Source organism: Pelmatolapia mariae, linkage group LG20 (genome assembly GCF_036321145.2).
Source record: "Pelmatolapia mariae isolate MD_Pm_ZW linkage group LG20, Pm_UMD_F_2, whole genome shotgun sequence".
NCBI classification, from domain to species: domain Eukaryota; kingdom Metazoa; phylum Chordata; class Actinopteri; order Cichliformes; family Cichlidae; genus Pelmatolapia; species Pelmatolapia mariae.
This window is the reverse complement of record NC_086244.1, coordinates 8,100,665-8,116,503: the sequence shown is the minus strand read 5'-3', so window position 1 is coordinate 8,116,503 and position 15,839 is coordinate 8,100,665. Positions and strand designations below refer to the sequence as shown.

The 15,839-nt window shown below is 41.3% G+C and overlaps 1 protein-coding gene across 4 annotated transcripts in view; it reads left to right on the top strand.

The window, feature by feature from the left end:
• plekhg5b (pleckstrin homology domain containing, family G (with RhoGef domain) member 5b) overlaps positions 1–15,839 on the top strand; it is a 78,940-nt gene extending 63,101 nt beyond the window's left edge. For all 4 annotated transcript variants that reach the window (XM_063464383.1, XM_063464382.1, XM_063464385.1 and 1 more), the window contains 13 exons: positions 7,204–7,395; positions 8,636–8,803; positions 9,920–10,015; positions 10,272–10,472; positions 10,924–11,034; positions 11,152–11,301; positions 11,431–11,568; positions 11,655–11,774; positions 11,950–12,082; positions 12,256–12,371; positions 12,531–12,688; positions 12,876–13,946; positions 14,222–15,839. In XM_063464383.1, the coding sequence (XP_063320453.1) occupies positions 7,204–7,395; positions 8,636–8,803; positions 9,920–10,015; positions 10,272–10,472; positions 10,924–11,034; positions 11,152–11,301; positions 11,431–11,568; positions 11,655–11,774; positions 11,950–12,082; positions 12,256–12,371; positions 12,531–12,688; positions 12,876–13,946; positions 14,222–14,231 (2,664 nt within the window). In that variant the 3' untranslated portion in view covers positions 14,232–15,839. The remainder of the gene's footprint in view (positions 1–7,203; positions 7,396–8,635; positions 8,804–9,919; positions 10,016–10,271; positions 10,473–10,923; positions 11,035–11,151; positions 11,302–11,430; positions 11,569–11,654; positions 11,775–11,949; positions 12,083–12,255; positions 12,372–12,530; positions 12,689–12,875; positions 13,947–14,221) is intronic.

Genomic DNA, 15,839 nt, shown 5'->3' with positions numbered 1-15,839 from the left:
ATATTTGAACAGCTGATGTGTCGGGCTTCTGTGCTTGCAGCCACAGCTGCAATTATCATAGTCTGCAAGGCTGACACTATTGAAAAAAACTGTGTAAAGCAACGTTTTTAGAGCTTTATAATTCTTTGTATAATTCTTTAACACATCACAGCCTGATAACTAATTAATAAGAAAAGAAAATGATTGATGCAGCGATCCAAGATATAAACAAGCATCCTAGTTTGGATTTCACAGATTACCTTTGTGCATCCATTATGGCATGCAAAAACTGCATGTCTACCATAGTTTTGCAGAAAGAAATGTAATTAACACATTGAAATACTTTATTTTATTAATATTAATACTAATACTTATATGTGCTGTACACACGTTGTCTCATACTACATTTCTGTTCTCAGTTTTTAATCATCAGAGGCTTCGAGTTTCCTCATCTTATGTTTAAAGAAAAAGCAGCTCTCAGATATTTGGTTTGTAGGGATTTGTGTCTCCTCCTGGGATCAAACCAGGGGCTTGTTAGGCGAATGTGTAAACCACTACACTGCCTTATGTTGCGTTTGCTGACTTTAGATATTGTGACAGTTTTATATTGAGTGTGTGGAGAGTATTACCTTGATCTGATCTGTTAAGTGTGTATTTCAAACAGGATATTTTTTATTTAATAGTGCTGGTGACCCTCATGTTTCATATCCACTCTTGAAGACTGCTTGTAGCCTCTCAAGTGTAACGATTTGTTGCTTTATTATCCGATAGAAGGAAAAAAAGAAAGGAAATCTTGTGTCGTAGGTTTGGCTCACTTACAGTTATTAGTTACAGTAATTCCAAAAGGAACAAAAACTCCCGGCTTTGTCTTAAGGTTGTAAGAGTAACAGTCTGGTATTCACCATGCCGCCATGGTTTATAATGTTGTTTCATAACAGACAGGTTGCTGGGAAAATACTGTGGAATTGCTGTAGCTAACAAAAGGACAAAAAAAGCCTTCAGGACTTGAGAAACTTGATGATGTAGACAGACTAATTGTCAGCTGATGACACAGAGTTGGGAGTAATGTTATGTCTCCTTTTATTTTTACACATTTTAGTCACCTTTAGAGTGTTTTTTTGTTACTGTATTCGTGTTGCAGGAATGGACTCATACAGTGCCCTCAGTATGCTTTTGTTTGTTTTGAAATGCAAGAGAAACTGACAGGAGCAATTGTCTTTATTTATTTCCTTTTAAATCAGGTCATACAGTGTGTTTCAGTCCCCGTGTTACACAGCTGTGGATGTTAATGTGGTGCTGTTTCAGACTATCACATCAAGGACTCGTCTCACTGTCTGACCTGTATGATAGTTTGCAAACGGGGCAGCTTTGATCTAACAAAGAAATCAGTCTGAATGACAATGCTTCAATCAGCAGCGGTCACACAGGGTCAGTACTGCTGGATTGATCTTAAGAACTGAACAGAAACATGAGGGCTTTGTTTAAAAAAAAAATAGGGTGAGAAGTGCCTCTGATTGACCTGATAAGTATGAATGTTAGACTTTGATCTCTTGTGTGCACACGGTGCCATTTCATTCGTGACATCAGCTCTAGCTAATAGATAGTTAATGTGAAATCACTATATATCTTTATATCTTATTAAAAAACAGACATCTTACTGTAGATTTGAGTTGTAATTCCTGTCTGGATAATGAATTATTGGATTCGTTCTAGTAAAATTATTTTTCCAGCTAGATCAGCCAAATATATTATAATTTAAGTTCCTTTAATCTGAGGATTTTTCAAATTTTAGGTGTATTTAGACTGAATGGCTTTGCCTTTTGACCTATTAGTGCGCAATAAGGACGCTGATATTTTGTTAAGCGATTGATCGATTCACTGATAATAAAATAATCTTTAGTCATTCTCCAGTGGAAATTTGCTATTTTGTAACATTTTAGCTATCAATACGTTTCAGACTAATCGTTAGGATTTGTGGCTTCTTAAGATTATTTGTAAAAAGTCCCAGTAATGGTGTATCTGTACCTATTAGATCTATTAGCTGCTGAAACTAGCTCATTTTTCTGTGTGAATACTTTTAATGATTCACGTCTTTTGTAGAATTACAGTAATTATGTTAGCTGTTAAGAGTCCATTATGAATTCCCCATATGGTGTGGGAGGTGCCAAAACCTGAGAAGGGTGAGGAGGCGTGTTCGTGTGCTGGAAAGACAAAGGACTTCCCCTAATGCCCGGAGGAGGAGATTTCTGCAGGGCAGACACACACACCTTTATGATTGTGATTGTGTGACCTTTGGTCTTCAGTACACAGTACCTGAAGACTTAGGCAGACAGAGTGAGACTTATGCAAGAGAAGAAAGTGTGATGCTTCACTCTTCTTGCACTGTTGTCAGAAGTGTGCTTTCCTGGAAATGAATTCCTAAATTTACTGGAAGTGCCTCTGCTTTTCTGATTACTCGGGACCTTTTTTTTCCCCAAATCGGGGGTCTTATTTATTTTATTTAATTTTTTTTCCTGTGGAAAATGGTTCGTTTTGTCCGTCTTACATCCTGGCGCAGCTGGGACCTACTGAATGTGGACACGGAGATTCCTGAACCACCGACACCAACATTAACTGAGAGTCAGGTGAGAGGCCTGTTGATTGGTCAAAGTGCAGTGGAAGATATGAGTATTTTTTACTGCTTTTCTTGGTCTAAAAAATTTTGTTTTTGTTTTTTAGCTGCAGTGAACAAATAATTGAGTCATTTTTTTAATCAAATGATTGCCTTTTTAAAAAATGGCAAATATTTGGCACATGTGCATTAAATCTGCTGAGTAGAAGTGTTTTTTCAATCTGTTTAGTTTTTGAACTGTTGTTAAGACTTTACATTTCTCAGTAGTAAATCCTATTTTATATTTTCTGTTTAGAGATGAAATAAAGTAAATCAAATACTGTCAATCTCTAGTCACAATAAGCCAACCATAAATGGTTATGGTTGGTTTATTTATCCAAATCATATACAGAAAAGTGAGAGCATTATCTTTTTTTTAAATTTCTTTGATCTTCTGGAAACATGACTGTGAAAATAATTTAGTGCACTTGCTGTGAGGATTGCTAGGTTGGGGTAAAGTATCAGGAGTCTTGTTTTCACTTGGTTTTAACTCCCTTCTCTCACCTCAAGCTCTAAGCCTCGGTTTCTTTTTGTGCCACCGTTTGGAGTTGTCATCGGGCCTTGATCATAACAAATTCAATGGCTTTGGGTTAACCTGTGGCGTGTGTTGACTAACGTGGAGTTTTTCTCAGCTTTTATTTCCTGGTTAAGCACACGTTATGTGTGTTTTACTGCTTAAGCTGGTGTGTATTCAAGCTTTAGGAAGGTCAGTGTGCACTCTGTTTTCCCATCGTTAATCAACTTTCCTGATCAAGGGAAGTCGTTATCAGTTGCATAAAGGTAGTCGCAGGGGCACAGTGAGTAATGGGGGGGCAGGGAAGGCACTACTTTTCTCTTTGTAACCACTTACTTCAATACAATCCCTTCCCATTTAATGATTGTTCTTCTTTACAGGCCAAGGTTGATGCTACAAACTACAGTGATAAGATAAGACTGTGTGGGCAAGCTCGGTGCTTGATATCATTAACCTGACCCCACTAGACCTGCTGCACAAGTCTGTTCCCAAATTGAGTTGCTTTATAACAGAGACCGCTCAGGTCAGGTTTACACAGTAGGCCCGAGGTAAAGCTTGTAAACATAATTAGTTGGGCAGAAATGAGTCGAGTGGCTTAATGTTTGCCACCAGGTCCTCCTTATGCTACCAAAACATAGGATCACTGAAGTATGTCTGTGTTGTCTGGTACCAGGATGCTGCTATTGGATCCTATTGGTAGCAGGTTATGGCTTCCATTGACAGGACCTGTTTAGGTTAATTCCTCAGATGACTGATCAGATTGGGGTCTGTAGAGTTTGGGAACCAAATCAGCACCAGGTTTTGCAGATTGGCAGGGTGTGTAGCTGTGCTTGTTGGGGAGTGTCATCAAACCATTGTGTGTGCCAGGATTCAAAGTAATCCAGAAAAAACATTGTTTTGCAGGCGTTGTAACAAGAAGACCTATGTTAGTTGGTTTTATTATTGTGACTCATCAATATTTGGTCTGACTGAAGAACTAATAGGCAGTGTAATTACTAAGATTAATATAATGAAAGCATTTCTTTGACTGTAATGTTTACAGTTGTTACCAACTGTTGTATAGTTCTTGTAGTCAAGATCTATTGTTATGCTAATTATAATAATCTGATTAGATTTATTCAGTATGCAAAAGTGCCAGTTACAACTTTTGTTTGAGCTTTAGCCCAAAACCCAAATATCCTGAGATACTGACAAAAAAATAGCTAATGTAAACTCACACAACCCCAACAATCTCTGGACTTAATTCTCTATTAATCTACTTTATCTAGAAAGTTTTGAGCCTTTTCTTTTTGAGAAGCTGTGCGCCCGCTCGAGCTTATCTGCTCGGCATAAGCAGCATTTTGAATGTGCTGAAACAAGCAAGTAAACAAAGGGGATTTCCCTTTTGGTCATTATTGGGGAATTTCTTTCCTTGTTTTGACTCCGTTGCCTGGCATTGTTTAAGGATCTCTAAAGCAAAACAGCGATTGAAGATGGCAAAGAATAATGGCTTTGCTTCCAAATAAGAGTAAAAAACAAAGTATCCAAACTGCAATTTGCTTGAACTACAAGCAGGGCTAATCGGAGGGGAAAAAATCCTTTGGGGGAGGGAAGAAAAAACAGAAAGTGTGTCTGATTCACAAGCAGGGAGTTGATAGTTTATTTGTACTTCAGAGCAGCCTGTTGAGACTAAAGACCATTTGGCATCACCACAAGTACCAGGATGCTTGTTCAAACCAGGGAGCTCCCTGAAAGCTGCCACAAAAGCTCCACCTCCTAATATTCAGATCAGCCTCCTCTGGTGCCTCCTCTTTCCTGCCCAACACAATGAGGCAGGATCCTCCTGGTTGCTATGACTTTTGGCCAGTGCATGTGTGAAATGCAAGCAGGCTGGGTGCCTCAGTGAGTAGGTTCACCGCTGACTGTCGGAACAGCAGGACAGGACACAGATACGTCCCGGCTCAAAGAGAAGCTGCGATCAGACTCTGCAGGACGCGGCGGGTAACCCAGATCCTGTCAGCTGGAATAGGCGTTTGCAGACTTATTGAAGTTCAAGTTCTGATGGCGAAATAACGTGGGAGTGTTGTAGCTGTCACTCGACTTCTTTGACTGACTTTGCATCGGCTGAACTGAACAGCGAGGACGACGTGGATGTGTGTTTCACAGTGGAACTGGAAAGAGAGGAGGCGAGAGGTTGACAGAGAGCAGCAGCTGGCTCCAGAATGGGCTGCGATCCATGAATCCAACTGAAGGATTAGGATGGTTTTTGTTACTTTTGACATGCCGCTGGCTTCAATGGTGAGCACTGTTAATATGGTGGGAAACTGCTGATGGCATTTATCCCTTGGTGGTTATAATTACAACTTCCTGGCCTTGAGGCTTTATGAAAGTGGTTTCCTCAAAAACAGGTTTTTAAACTGTTCACGGTGTTCATTTCTGATCCAAAGTTTCCTTCATGTATGCCATCTGATATGTAGACATACTTTAGCTGCTTTTCTTTGCCATTATTACAGCCTGCTTTAAATGTATAAAACCCTGTTCTTTGATTGCCTCGTACAGCAAAGTCAGACAAATTAATCAGGTTTCAGTTTGACCAGTTGCGTGCTCTCAGTAGCACAGGGTTCAGATTTTCCCTGTTTGACCATGGGGACTCGGCACTTCCTAACACCTGTGTCCTTGACCAGTTGGACCAACAAAAAGTCCCTAAATGGCTCCAGGCTCGTTTCCCTTTCAACTAAAGCGCCTCCAAATTTGTCCCTTTCCCCTCTTTCACTTTAGTTTTTGTTTTAAAGCCAAGATGTCACTCTGCAGTTAGGTCACTGCTCTCTTTGGTAATAACTCCTGAAAGATGAAAGGACTAAAAGCCCCTTGAAAATTTAGATTTACTTACTCATTATGCAACCCTGTATAGGACACTTATGCACCTTCATTGTAGTTAAGTGGTACCATTAAGGCCCGCCTGAAATGAGTCTTTACAATGCAACATTTCAGCCAGAGATTTTCATTTTTTAGCTTCTGTTTACATTCCATTATGTAACATATACATGCTAGAAACTGTTTATGGTGACAGGCAGTTATCATTACTTTATCTTGAAAACCGTTTACATTTTACAAGTAATCGAGGCTTTTTATCTAGTCTTCTTGTTCCGGCAGTTTTCCCTAAAGTAAAAATCAAGTGCAGTCTTAGTTTGCTTTAATCCGTGGTACATTTTAAAATTTGATAGTCCTCAAATTATATGTCAGTTATTTGTAATAGTAAACTTTAGGCTGTGATAAATTAAAACTGGCTATTTACTATTTTGTGAAATTTCATGAGTCTGACAATTTTGGACCAGAAGAATTGGAAAGTGCATCTGTGATATCCATCAGTGCAGCAGCTTGGTGTTTTGATCACATTGTGTTTGTGTAGGCTTGTTTGTGTTTCTGGGGGGGTGATGAGTAAAAGAATTTCACTGGAATGGACGGCGAGTTTCAGAAATGGTGTCAGTGTCCAGGAATGTGAGTTCCTTTTGCTGTGTTTGAAGTGTGGGGGGGTGTCGATGTCCTGCCTCTTGCTGACTCCTGACCAGCAGATTCTTCAGCATTGACACTCCGACGACAAAAACAACTGCTTCCTCAGATACTGAGGTGGCCCCTGTTTGTTTGCTTTGCTGCTGCTCGTAAAGTGTACAGAGATTGCATGAGCGAGGGCGCACGGCAGGGCCTGCTGACAGGGTAACAATGGACAGGGAACAATGGCCAGACTCGGCCGTCTGTTCTTATGGAACAACCTCCCGCCTGCTCCTTGTGATGCAGTGAACATACACAGCGAGGAAGTGGCAGTCCTTCCCTCTCCTGTTTGTGTCCAGGCATTTGGATAGTTTTAACGGTCCTGTTGATGTCATCCCTGGCTCAGAATTCCCCTTTCAGATTTCCTGTTTGTCCTATCATTTCGTCATTGTCTCTTTCGATGCGTCTGGCTGGAAACAGTTATATTTCCCCTCATTCACTCATTGGATCTTTTTTTTCCCTTTCATTTTCTGTTTTCCCTCCTATTACGGTCTATCATGTAACTGATTTTGGTTTGTTCTTTGTCTCGCAGGGTCAGGCCCGTCGGAGGAAGAACATAACAGAGTTTCTGGGTGAGGCGAATATCCCAACCCAAGATGCTCTGGGACAGATCGGTGGCTCTCTGCCCGCTGTAGGGGCTGGGCCCGACAGCTGGAAGAACCGTGCTGCCAGCCGCTTCAGTGGCTTCTTCAGTTCCAACGCTGGAGCGGGGTCCTTTGGCAAGGTAATGCTGACAGGGTTGTGATCACATGATCACAGAAGTGAGTGCGATTGCTGTTCCAAGCAAAGTGCTGCACTTTCTTTTGGCTATAAAGGGTTGTAGGAGGCAGGCTTGTTGCCCAGACGATGTCTGAGATTAAGAAAACATTAAAAAAACAAACAGAACAGTAGCAAGTAGCAGTGGGAGGGGGTCAGAAGGCCATATCCCCCTTGAGCCCTGGTGAAGTCATTTCCTTTCAAAGTTCTCCTGACTTGTTGGCTCACATACTTTCCACCCAGCAGCTCTGGAAATGAGTAGGTAGAGGAAAAGCCTTCTGTTAGCACTCAGTTTTATCCACTCTTATCTTGATTTTTAAAACACCATCTTTTCTGGAAATGTGCTACTTTTAACTTTTTATCGCATGCCTGATAAACAAGTTTATCATAAGGAATGGAAAACAGGGAAGGCGTAAACCTGGCTCTGTTTAAAACAAACGCAGTCTGCCTTTCAGCTCTCGTTAAAGATCGCAAGGTTAACCAAAGCAAAGGCTTTCTCTTTCTGGATCAGAGGTTTTTGAAAATGATAATCAACTTTGATTCTAATGAAGGACAGGCACGCGCCCACACACAAACATGCCTTCCATTGTATCTCATCCCCTGAGGTCACATCCTTAACAGTGGCAGATGTCAAATGGAGACAGTTTCTGTCAGTCACCTGTCATTGCTGGGCCCATCCCTTTTAAATTTATTTGTTCCCCTTAACCCCCCTCAGGGCCAGAGATCCTGCACCTGGGTCTGGACCTTTGGCATCCTCCATATTGTAGGGTTAAACAAAATTGAGCTGCTTTCACACCAAACTTTAGTGAGAAGTCCTAATTTTGGATCTTTTTCCCCCCATACATTTCTGACTTTTAGTTGACTGTTTTCAAGAAGCACAATCCTCCCGCTCCGTTTCTTTCCACTGTTTTGTAGCACTCACCCCGCTCCCCGTCTCCTATTGTTAAGATGGTCTCAATGCACGGAGCTCATTTTCATAACTACATAAGGCCTGCCAGCTTGAACAAAGACCTGAATAGCGGTCTAGGCGCCAGCAAGGACGGGATTGTGTATGCTTATAATACACAGACCCTCTCTACTTACAGTTTGAATTTAACAATAAACAGTCACACAAATGGACAGTTACTTTTGCGTCTCTTCATGTTTCTGTTCAAAATAATCACATCTGTTTTTGCAATTTTTTGAAATTGTTTTTTATCTGATCACAGGAGGTGGATCGACTGGAGCAGCTCCAGAGCAAACTCCAGACCTACACATTGTTTGGATTTCCAAAGGTGCCACGACAGCTCTCCTTCCACCAGAACTCCTGGGAGGAGGAGGAGGAGATCAACCTATCCCTTGAGGACAGCTGGCAAACGCTACTGGACAACTCAGAGGTACAGTGCAGATAGGCAAACCACACAAACACACCCACTTTTGTCTTCTCGTGTATACGCAGACATAATGGAAAAAAATCAGTTTTCTACTAGAATCAATGCAGATATTTGTAACTTCCAGTGGTGTAATGCTGAACCACGAATGGTTTGGCATTACAATTTTCTCATTTATGACATTACTTGCATGCATGCTGGTTTCTGGTGTGTGCACAATTCTTACTTCCTTATATCTATCTTTATCATTCTTACACTCAACCTGATGCCTCCTTTCCTGAAATACTGGTTATAATGCACTTCACTGTTATGTTACCACAAGGAACTGAATTTCTGTGCCGCACATCTCATGCCGTCACCGAGTTGTTGCACATGTTAACGAGTCCACGATCAATCAGCAGGGCTAGAGGTTATTGCTCAACACATACACTGTCTTTCATACTGTAAATGTACCTCTGATGGTTAGTTACACCAAACACATTACTGTCTTGATTGCTGAAACACAATACTGTTGGTGATGTGAGTTACGGCGAAAAAATATGAGAACATCACAAGGAAACAACTGTTGCTTTTGTTGTGTTGCGTGACAGATTTCCTGTGGAATTTTTAAGACAATAAGCAACCGTCACAACTGCCGTTGCATGCAACGGCAGAATAAACTGACGTATGGATACAATTTACATTATAGCATGAAATCATAAGGAAGTATGCAGAAATAATAAAGATGTGTTTAATTAAAGAGTAAAGCAAAAAAATGGTTTATTAGGCTCACACCATGTTGTACCACTTATCCTTATTCTAAGCAATCAGTAACTTGATTTGTTTTGAAAGTGAACATTTAGTTAATTGTTCGTTTAATAACTAAAAGTTCTTGGAATTGTCCTTTAAGTCATTTCATTTCTTACTTGTTTGTATATGTAAACATTTTCTGAGGAAATATTGTTGGGGAGTTTTAGTATTTAGTTTAAATGTCTGATGTAATCGTTGTACTCCAAACTCTGACATGGGAATGAGCTGCGATTAAAATGTCTAATCTAAAGGAAGTTTACGCTAATATTGTAATAGTTGAGATGAACATATAAATATTGTGTATGTTTATGAATAAAATCTGTGTGTGCGCAGACACTGACAAGACGCCAGTTCCACCAGCAGGAAGCAATATGGGAGCTGCTGCACACAGAGGCTACCTACATAAAGAAACTCCGAGTCATCACTGATGTAAGTGCAAAGAATGCTTTTGTTGTCTGTTCACGCATATATAAATTGCATACTGTGTAAGATGAAGAGGGTTAAGTAGTGTAAAAGATAAGACATACAATGAAGCTCTTTTTCATTAGACATTGACAAAGTGTGGGGGCTTTATCACTGTCTAATAAACAAGGAGTTTAAGTTTAGACGTAACTGCAGTGCCTTACATCAGATTACTGTCATAATATTCAGGGCTTACGCTCTTTTTATGTCTCCCTTCTTGCAGTTGTTCCTGTGTGGGCTGCTGAACCTGCAGGAGAGCGGCCTGCTGACGGAGGTGGAGCCCGCCAAGTTGTTCAGCAATATTCAGGAGATCGCCTGCCTCCACACCTCCCTTTGGTCCCAGGTCATGCTGCCTGCCCTGGAGAAGGCAAGGCAAGCCCGGGCTCTGCTCGACCCCACTGACCTTCACCATGGTTTCAGAACGGTTAGTTTCAGACTCCACAGATGCAACAAAAGAGAATCCAAACCCTGCATGCACCCCCAGACAACAAAAAAGAAAGACATCTAGTTAATTTAAATAGTATAGAAACTTTATCTTGGTTTAAAGCATTGAGTGCATCTTTCCAAAGTCAAAAAATCCAGGGTTTTATATTTAAATAAATAATGTAATTACCATGTAACTACATGTTCAATATATAAGTGTGACTGATTATGTAACTATGACTCATATAAAGGTTTAGGTGTTTTATCAATTCACCTGATTAGTTGGGTTAAAGGTATACTGCACTGGATGCCAGTAAACATAAAACCTTGCTGTTTCACAATTTTTAAGCATAAATAGGATAAGAAATGTGAATTAGCAGCTAGTACGTCTTTGTTTTCCTGATGACAGAAGTAAATATGACGCATGTCTTTGTTTCTGTGTGTGGGTTCAGTTTGGCACCAGGTTCAAGCCCTACATCCGTTATTGCATGGAGGAGGAGGGTTGCATGGAGTACATGCGCACGCTTCTCAGGGACAATGAGCTCTTCAGGACCTACGTCACGGTAAGGTTTCTCTTACCATTACGATAATCCCAGATGCTCTCTATGCCCAAAAACTCATCCTTGGCTTTCTCCTCATGTCTGATGCCTGACTTCCTGCTTTTGTCTGACTCAATTCAGTGGGCAGAGACCAATAAGCAGTGTAACCGTCTGAAGCTGGCCGACATGTTGGCAAAGCCTCACCAGAGACTGACCAAATACCCGCTCCTACTGAAGATTCTTCTCAAGAAGACAGATGAACCAGCAACCCGTGACATTGTCAGCAGCATGGTAAGAACTTGGAAAACATTTAGAAAGTGCTGTTTTTCTCATTTACACTAAAGTATATGCTTTGACTGCTTGTCACCCTGCCTGAGGTCTGAATGCAAATGTACGTTTGTCATTGTTTTCCCCTTAAAGGTGGCCACAGTAGAGGGCTTTATCAACAGTGTAGACTCCCAGATGCGACAGCGTCAAGAACAGCAGAAGCTCGCCACCATCTCTGCCCGTATAGACTGCTATGAGGCTGTAGAGGGGAGCAGTGAAGAAGTGGAGAAGGTAAGAAACACTTTACAATACCCCAGTGCCCTAAAATTAGACTTCATGTCAAACTCTGCTTCATGCCTTTATCTTTTCCCCCTCAGATCCTCAAGGAGTACAACCACTTTGACCTCATGGCTCCCATGAGAGATGTATCTCCGGAAGAGACTCGACAGCTGCATCTCGAGGGCGCGCTGAGGATGAAGGAGGGCAAAGACAGTAGGGTAAGAATGACTCGCATGATTGCTTGGAAATACACGATCAGCTCTTATCTTTATATTCAGATTACACGTGGATTCTCATGTTTCCTTTGCGGTTACGTAAAATCAGACTTAAACTGCAGATCTGTAAAACATTACAAGAGTCACCATAACTGAAATGAGTTTACTGTCCCCACAGATGGAGGTCTATTGTTTCCTGTTCACCGACCTGCTGCTAATTACTAAGCCAGTGAAAAGAGTGGAGAAAGTCAAAATTATCCGTCAGCCTCTCCTTATTCACAACGTCATCTGTAAGGAACTCAAAGACCCCGGTGAGTGCTCAAATACTAACTTTAACTCCTGAATAATATATATATTTATTTTATTTTTTTTAATAAAGCAGAAAATCCAGGAAATTCTGACCTTTTGATAAGCTATATTTAACTATATTGGTGTCTTTTTAATTCACACAGTACTAATTTTTCACGTTTTATGTCTCCTACAGGCTCTTTCATCCTCATCTACCTCAATGAATTCAAGAGTGCAGTGGCAGCGTACACTTTCCAAGCCAACAGCGCCACCCAGGGGCGAAGTTGGATAGATGCAATCTGCAATGTCCAGGTAGGATAGCAATTTTTTATTATAGACAAAATATTGGACAGCATCCAGATATGAGATTTTTATGTGTTTTTTTTTTTTTATTTTATTTTATTTTACTTTAGAAGCACAATTTTTTACAGTTGTTTACATATTTAATGTAAATGGTGCTTTTCAATTTAGAACCAGCTTCAAAGGCTTCGCACTGAGGAGTTCCTCCGCCAGCAGGACAGTCAGAAGAGATGTATGGGGGATGGAGAAGAGGAGGAGGAGGAAGATGAGAGCAGCAACTCCACTACAAGTTCCCCCTTGCTGAGTCACAAGGATCAGCAAAACTCAAGGTACTGAAGTGTAAAGAATAAAATCCGCTGCACTTTTGTAACACGAATAGAACTCTACACAAATTGTTTTCCTATAATCTCAAACTATTCCTTAAAGTGATCCATTATTGTCTCTGTTTGATGTTTTCCTTACATGCTTTCTGGTGAGCTTTTTAAGTCTAACGTTCAACCAAAACTCTCCTTTCAGTCAATCAGACGGTTCCACTGAGACCCTGTCAGTGATGGATGTCGATGAGCCCGGCGAGCACTCAGAAACTCCTGCTTCCAACATGAACCTCCAGGAAAGCGCTAATAAAGACTTGGATAGCGGTGTGGGTTCCCTTTCTGAAAGGCCTGTGGGTCAGAAGTCGTCAAGTCCACTCAGAGTCCTCTCCGCCATCTACACTGAGCACAATCAGGGCACAGGACCAGACAGTGAGGACCTGGACCCCCAGTGCCGCTCTCTTTCCATGGACAGCGCCTACGGTACCCTCTCCCCTGAATCCCTCCTAAGAGAACTGCAGCCACAGCCTGGCCAAAGTGAAGGCGAGGAGACTGAGGAGGAAGAGGGAGACAGGGAGAGTCAGGAGCCAGAGCACGAAGAGACAGAATTAGAAGAAGTAGCTGAAGAAGAGGAAGAAGAAGAAGAGGAGGATGCTTCATTAGGGTCTCAGGTGTCAGTTGTGCAGTCCTCTAAACCTCGCCGGCGGCCTCATGTACAGCCCCGACTTCATTGCCTTCTGGGGTTGTCCTCTCTGCCTCTATCCCGCTCCGAAGACAACCTCCTGCAACGCTTTCATGGTAACCACCCCATCTCCCACACACACTCGCTCAGCTCTGAGACGCAGAACCAATCGCTGTGCGGAGACATGGACACGTCAACGCTGTCGCACAGTAAGAGCATGTCCGAGCTGGACCAGAACTCGTCAGTGGAAAACAAGGAGCTATTTTCCACTGACCTCGACCAATCTGACGATTGCTTAAGCATTAGCTTGCCCTCTGACAAACTCAGTGCCACCCTGAGGAGGGCGGAAGCCAGGCATGGCCACGGGGCGCCTGACGGACAATGCGAGGACAACGATTCCCAGAGCAACAGCTCAGATGGGGAAGTGACTCCTTCTGCCTGCTTAGATAAGAAAGCCAAGTCAGCAGCGGCCGGTGACTCAGGGGAGGCATCGCCCAAAAAGAGAAAATCTCCAGGCCAACACAAGAAGCTGACGCTGGCTCAGCTGTACAGGATACGCACCACTCTTGTCCTGAACTCCACACTGACAGCATCGTAAGTCATTACTTCTGTTATACAAGAAATAATCTGATCGTTTGAGAAGAAACTTCAGCTTAATGTTATACATGTATTGCGGGTGGATACTGATAGTCTCACAGAGCCAGGCTCCTTGTGCCCTTCTATTTTCAGCTGCATATTTATTATACATACAGGAATGTTTTTGATCTCAAAGAAGGAAGTGAGGAAATGCTCTTAAATTTTGTTTTAGGTACTTTTCCTGAAAGGGATGTGTGTATTAATGTTATCCTTCCCCCCCCCCCCCCCCCCAGGGAGGTATAACAGCTCTTCCAAATGCTGACTGGTGGCATATGGACATTACAAGGAAGAATCCCTATTTTATGAGGATGGACTGAACTGAACACACAAATGCACTCGCTCTCTTCCTGCCCTCTCCCTTCCTGTTGCTTTTTGGACAATGACTGTCCCTTTTTTTTTTTTTTTTTAACATCACAACAATAGCAATCCATTTGTGTTTTTGATTTTGCTGTTGCGTTGGTTTCCAAATTACTCAAATGGGAGGGAGGGGCAGAGAGATATTAACTGCTTGCACTTTGCAATGGAAGTAGCATTAATGGGGGCTGGAACCTTAAGTTGGACTTTGGGCGGAGTACGTAAGGAGCCCCTACAGACAGGAGGCATCCCGGCGGAGGCCTTAAGACCTCATTACTGCACTCCACACCGGAGAAAAGGCGGAGCTGAGTCCTGCACATCTCCCTTCTCCTGAGGTGAAAAGAGGGAACACTAAATCTTGAAAATCTTCTCTACACGTGGCTGAACAAGAAAACGGCGCCTGAGACGAGCTCCTGATACTTGTACTAGTCCTGGTTTGCTTCAGAAAAGTAAAAAAAAAAATTGCACAGTTATCTTTGTTAAGTAGAAGAATCACTAATGAGTGAATTTACATTTACAGTCACAATGAATTTTTATTTGTATGTGTTTGCTGTAAAGACATCTGTGTGTGACTGTGAATGAATGTCTGCATTTGACTTATGAGTCCAATCCTGACCGAACCAAAATTGCTCCCGTTCTATTACAAACACAAAGATGGAAGACTTGTAGAGCTGGTAGATTCCCAGCAAAAATAAATAAATAAATAAATAAATAAATAAAAGTGCAAAAAGGCAAAGCAAGTCCAAAGCAGCCAATCGTATATCAGCTCATAAAGACTTGATTCTTCTTTATTTGATTATAGGTTGAACTGGTGAGAGGATTTTCCTAAAAAATAGACAGAACATGGGTGACTAAAGCTGTTTTGTGGAATTTTCTGCACTATATAAAGGCTCGGATGGCTTACAAGCACACAGGAACTGATTTATAGGAAAAACAAAAGGAGTGCACACTTGATTGTGTTTCTTGCTAGAAAGAGGAGGCTAAATAAAAAGTTTGGGGTGGTGACTTTCATTTTAGATGAATGGTGTTCTCTGGGAGATTTAAGGGGAAGAAAAAAACAGCAAACGTAACATTCACACTGATGTTTGGCTTTTCAGATCAGTAATTACTGACTTTACTCAAAATGTTGCCCAAACCAAATAAGTTAAGTGTTTAGTTTTTTGTGTGTTTATGTAATATTTATTATGACTCATTTGTTTTATATATAAGATATTGTTTATATTGTTTGCTTCTGTGTTTTGTGATTTCTTTTTCTTTTTTTTTTGTGGTCAATTTAGTCTTAATATTTTTTTCCTTGCCAGGCATTAATGTGCTATGAACCAAAATAATGTGTTTCCTTTTTCAGGAATGACTATAAAGTGTCTTACAAAATAATAATTCAACAAAGGCTCAAATACAGATACAATCCCTCTTTTTAATGGTTTAATCCAATGTAATGGAGTGATTTGAGGAGAGAGGCTGAATCTGAACGGCATGGCATTAAAACAACATGAACTG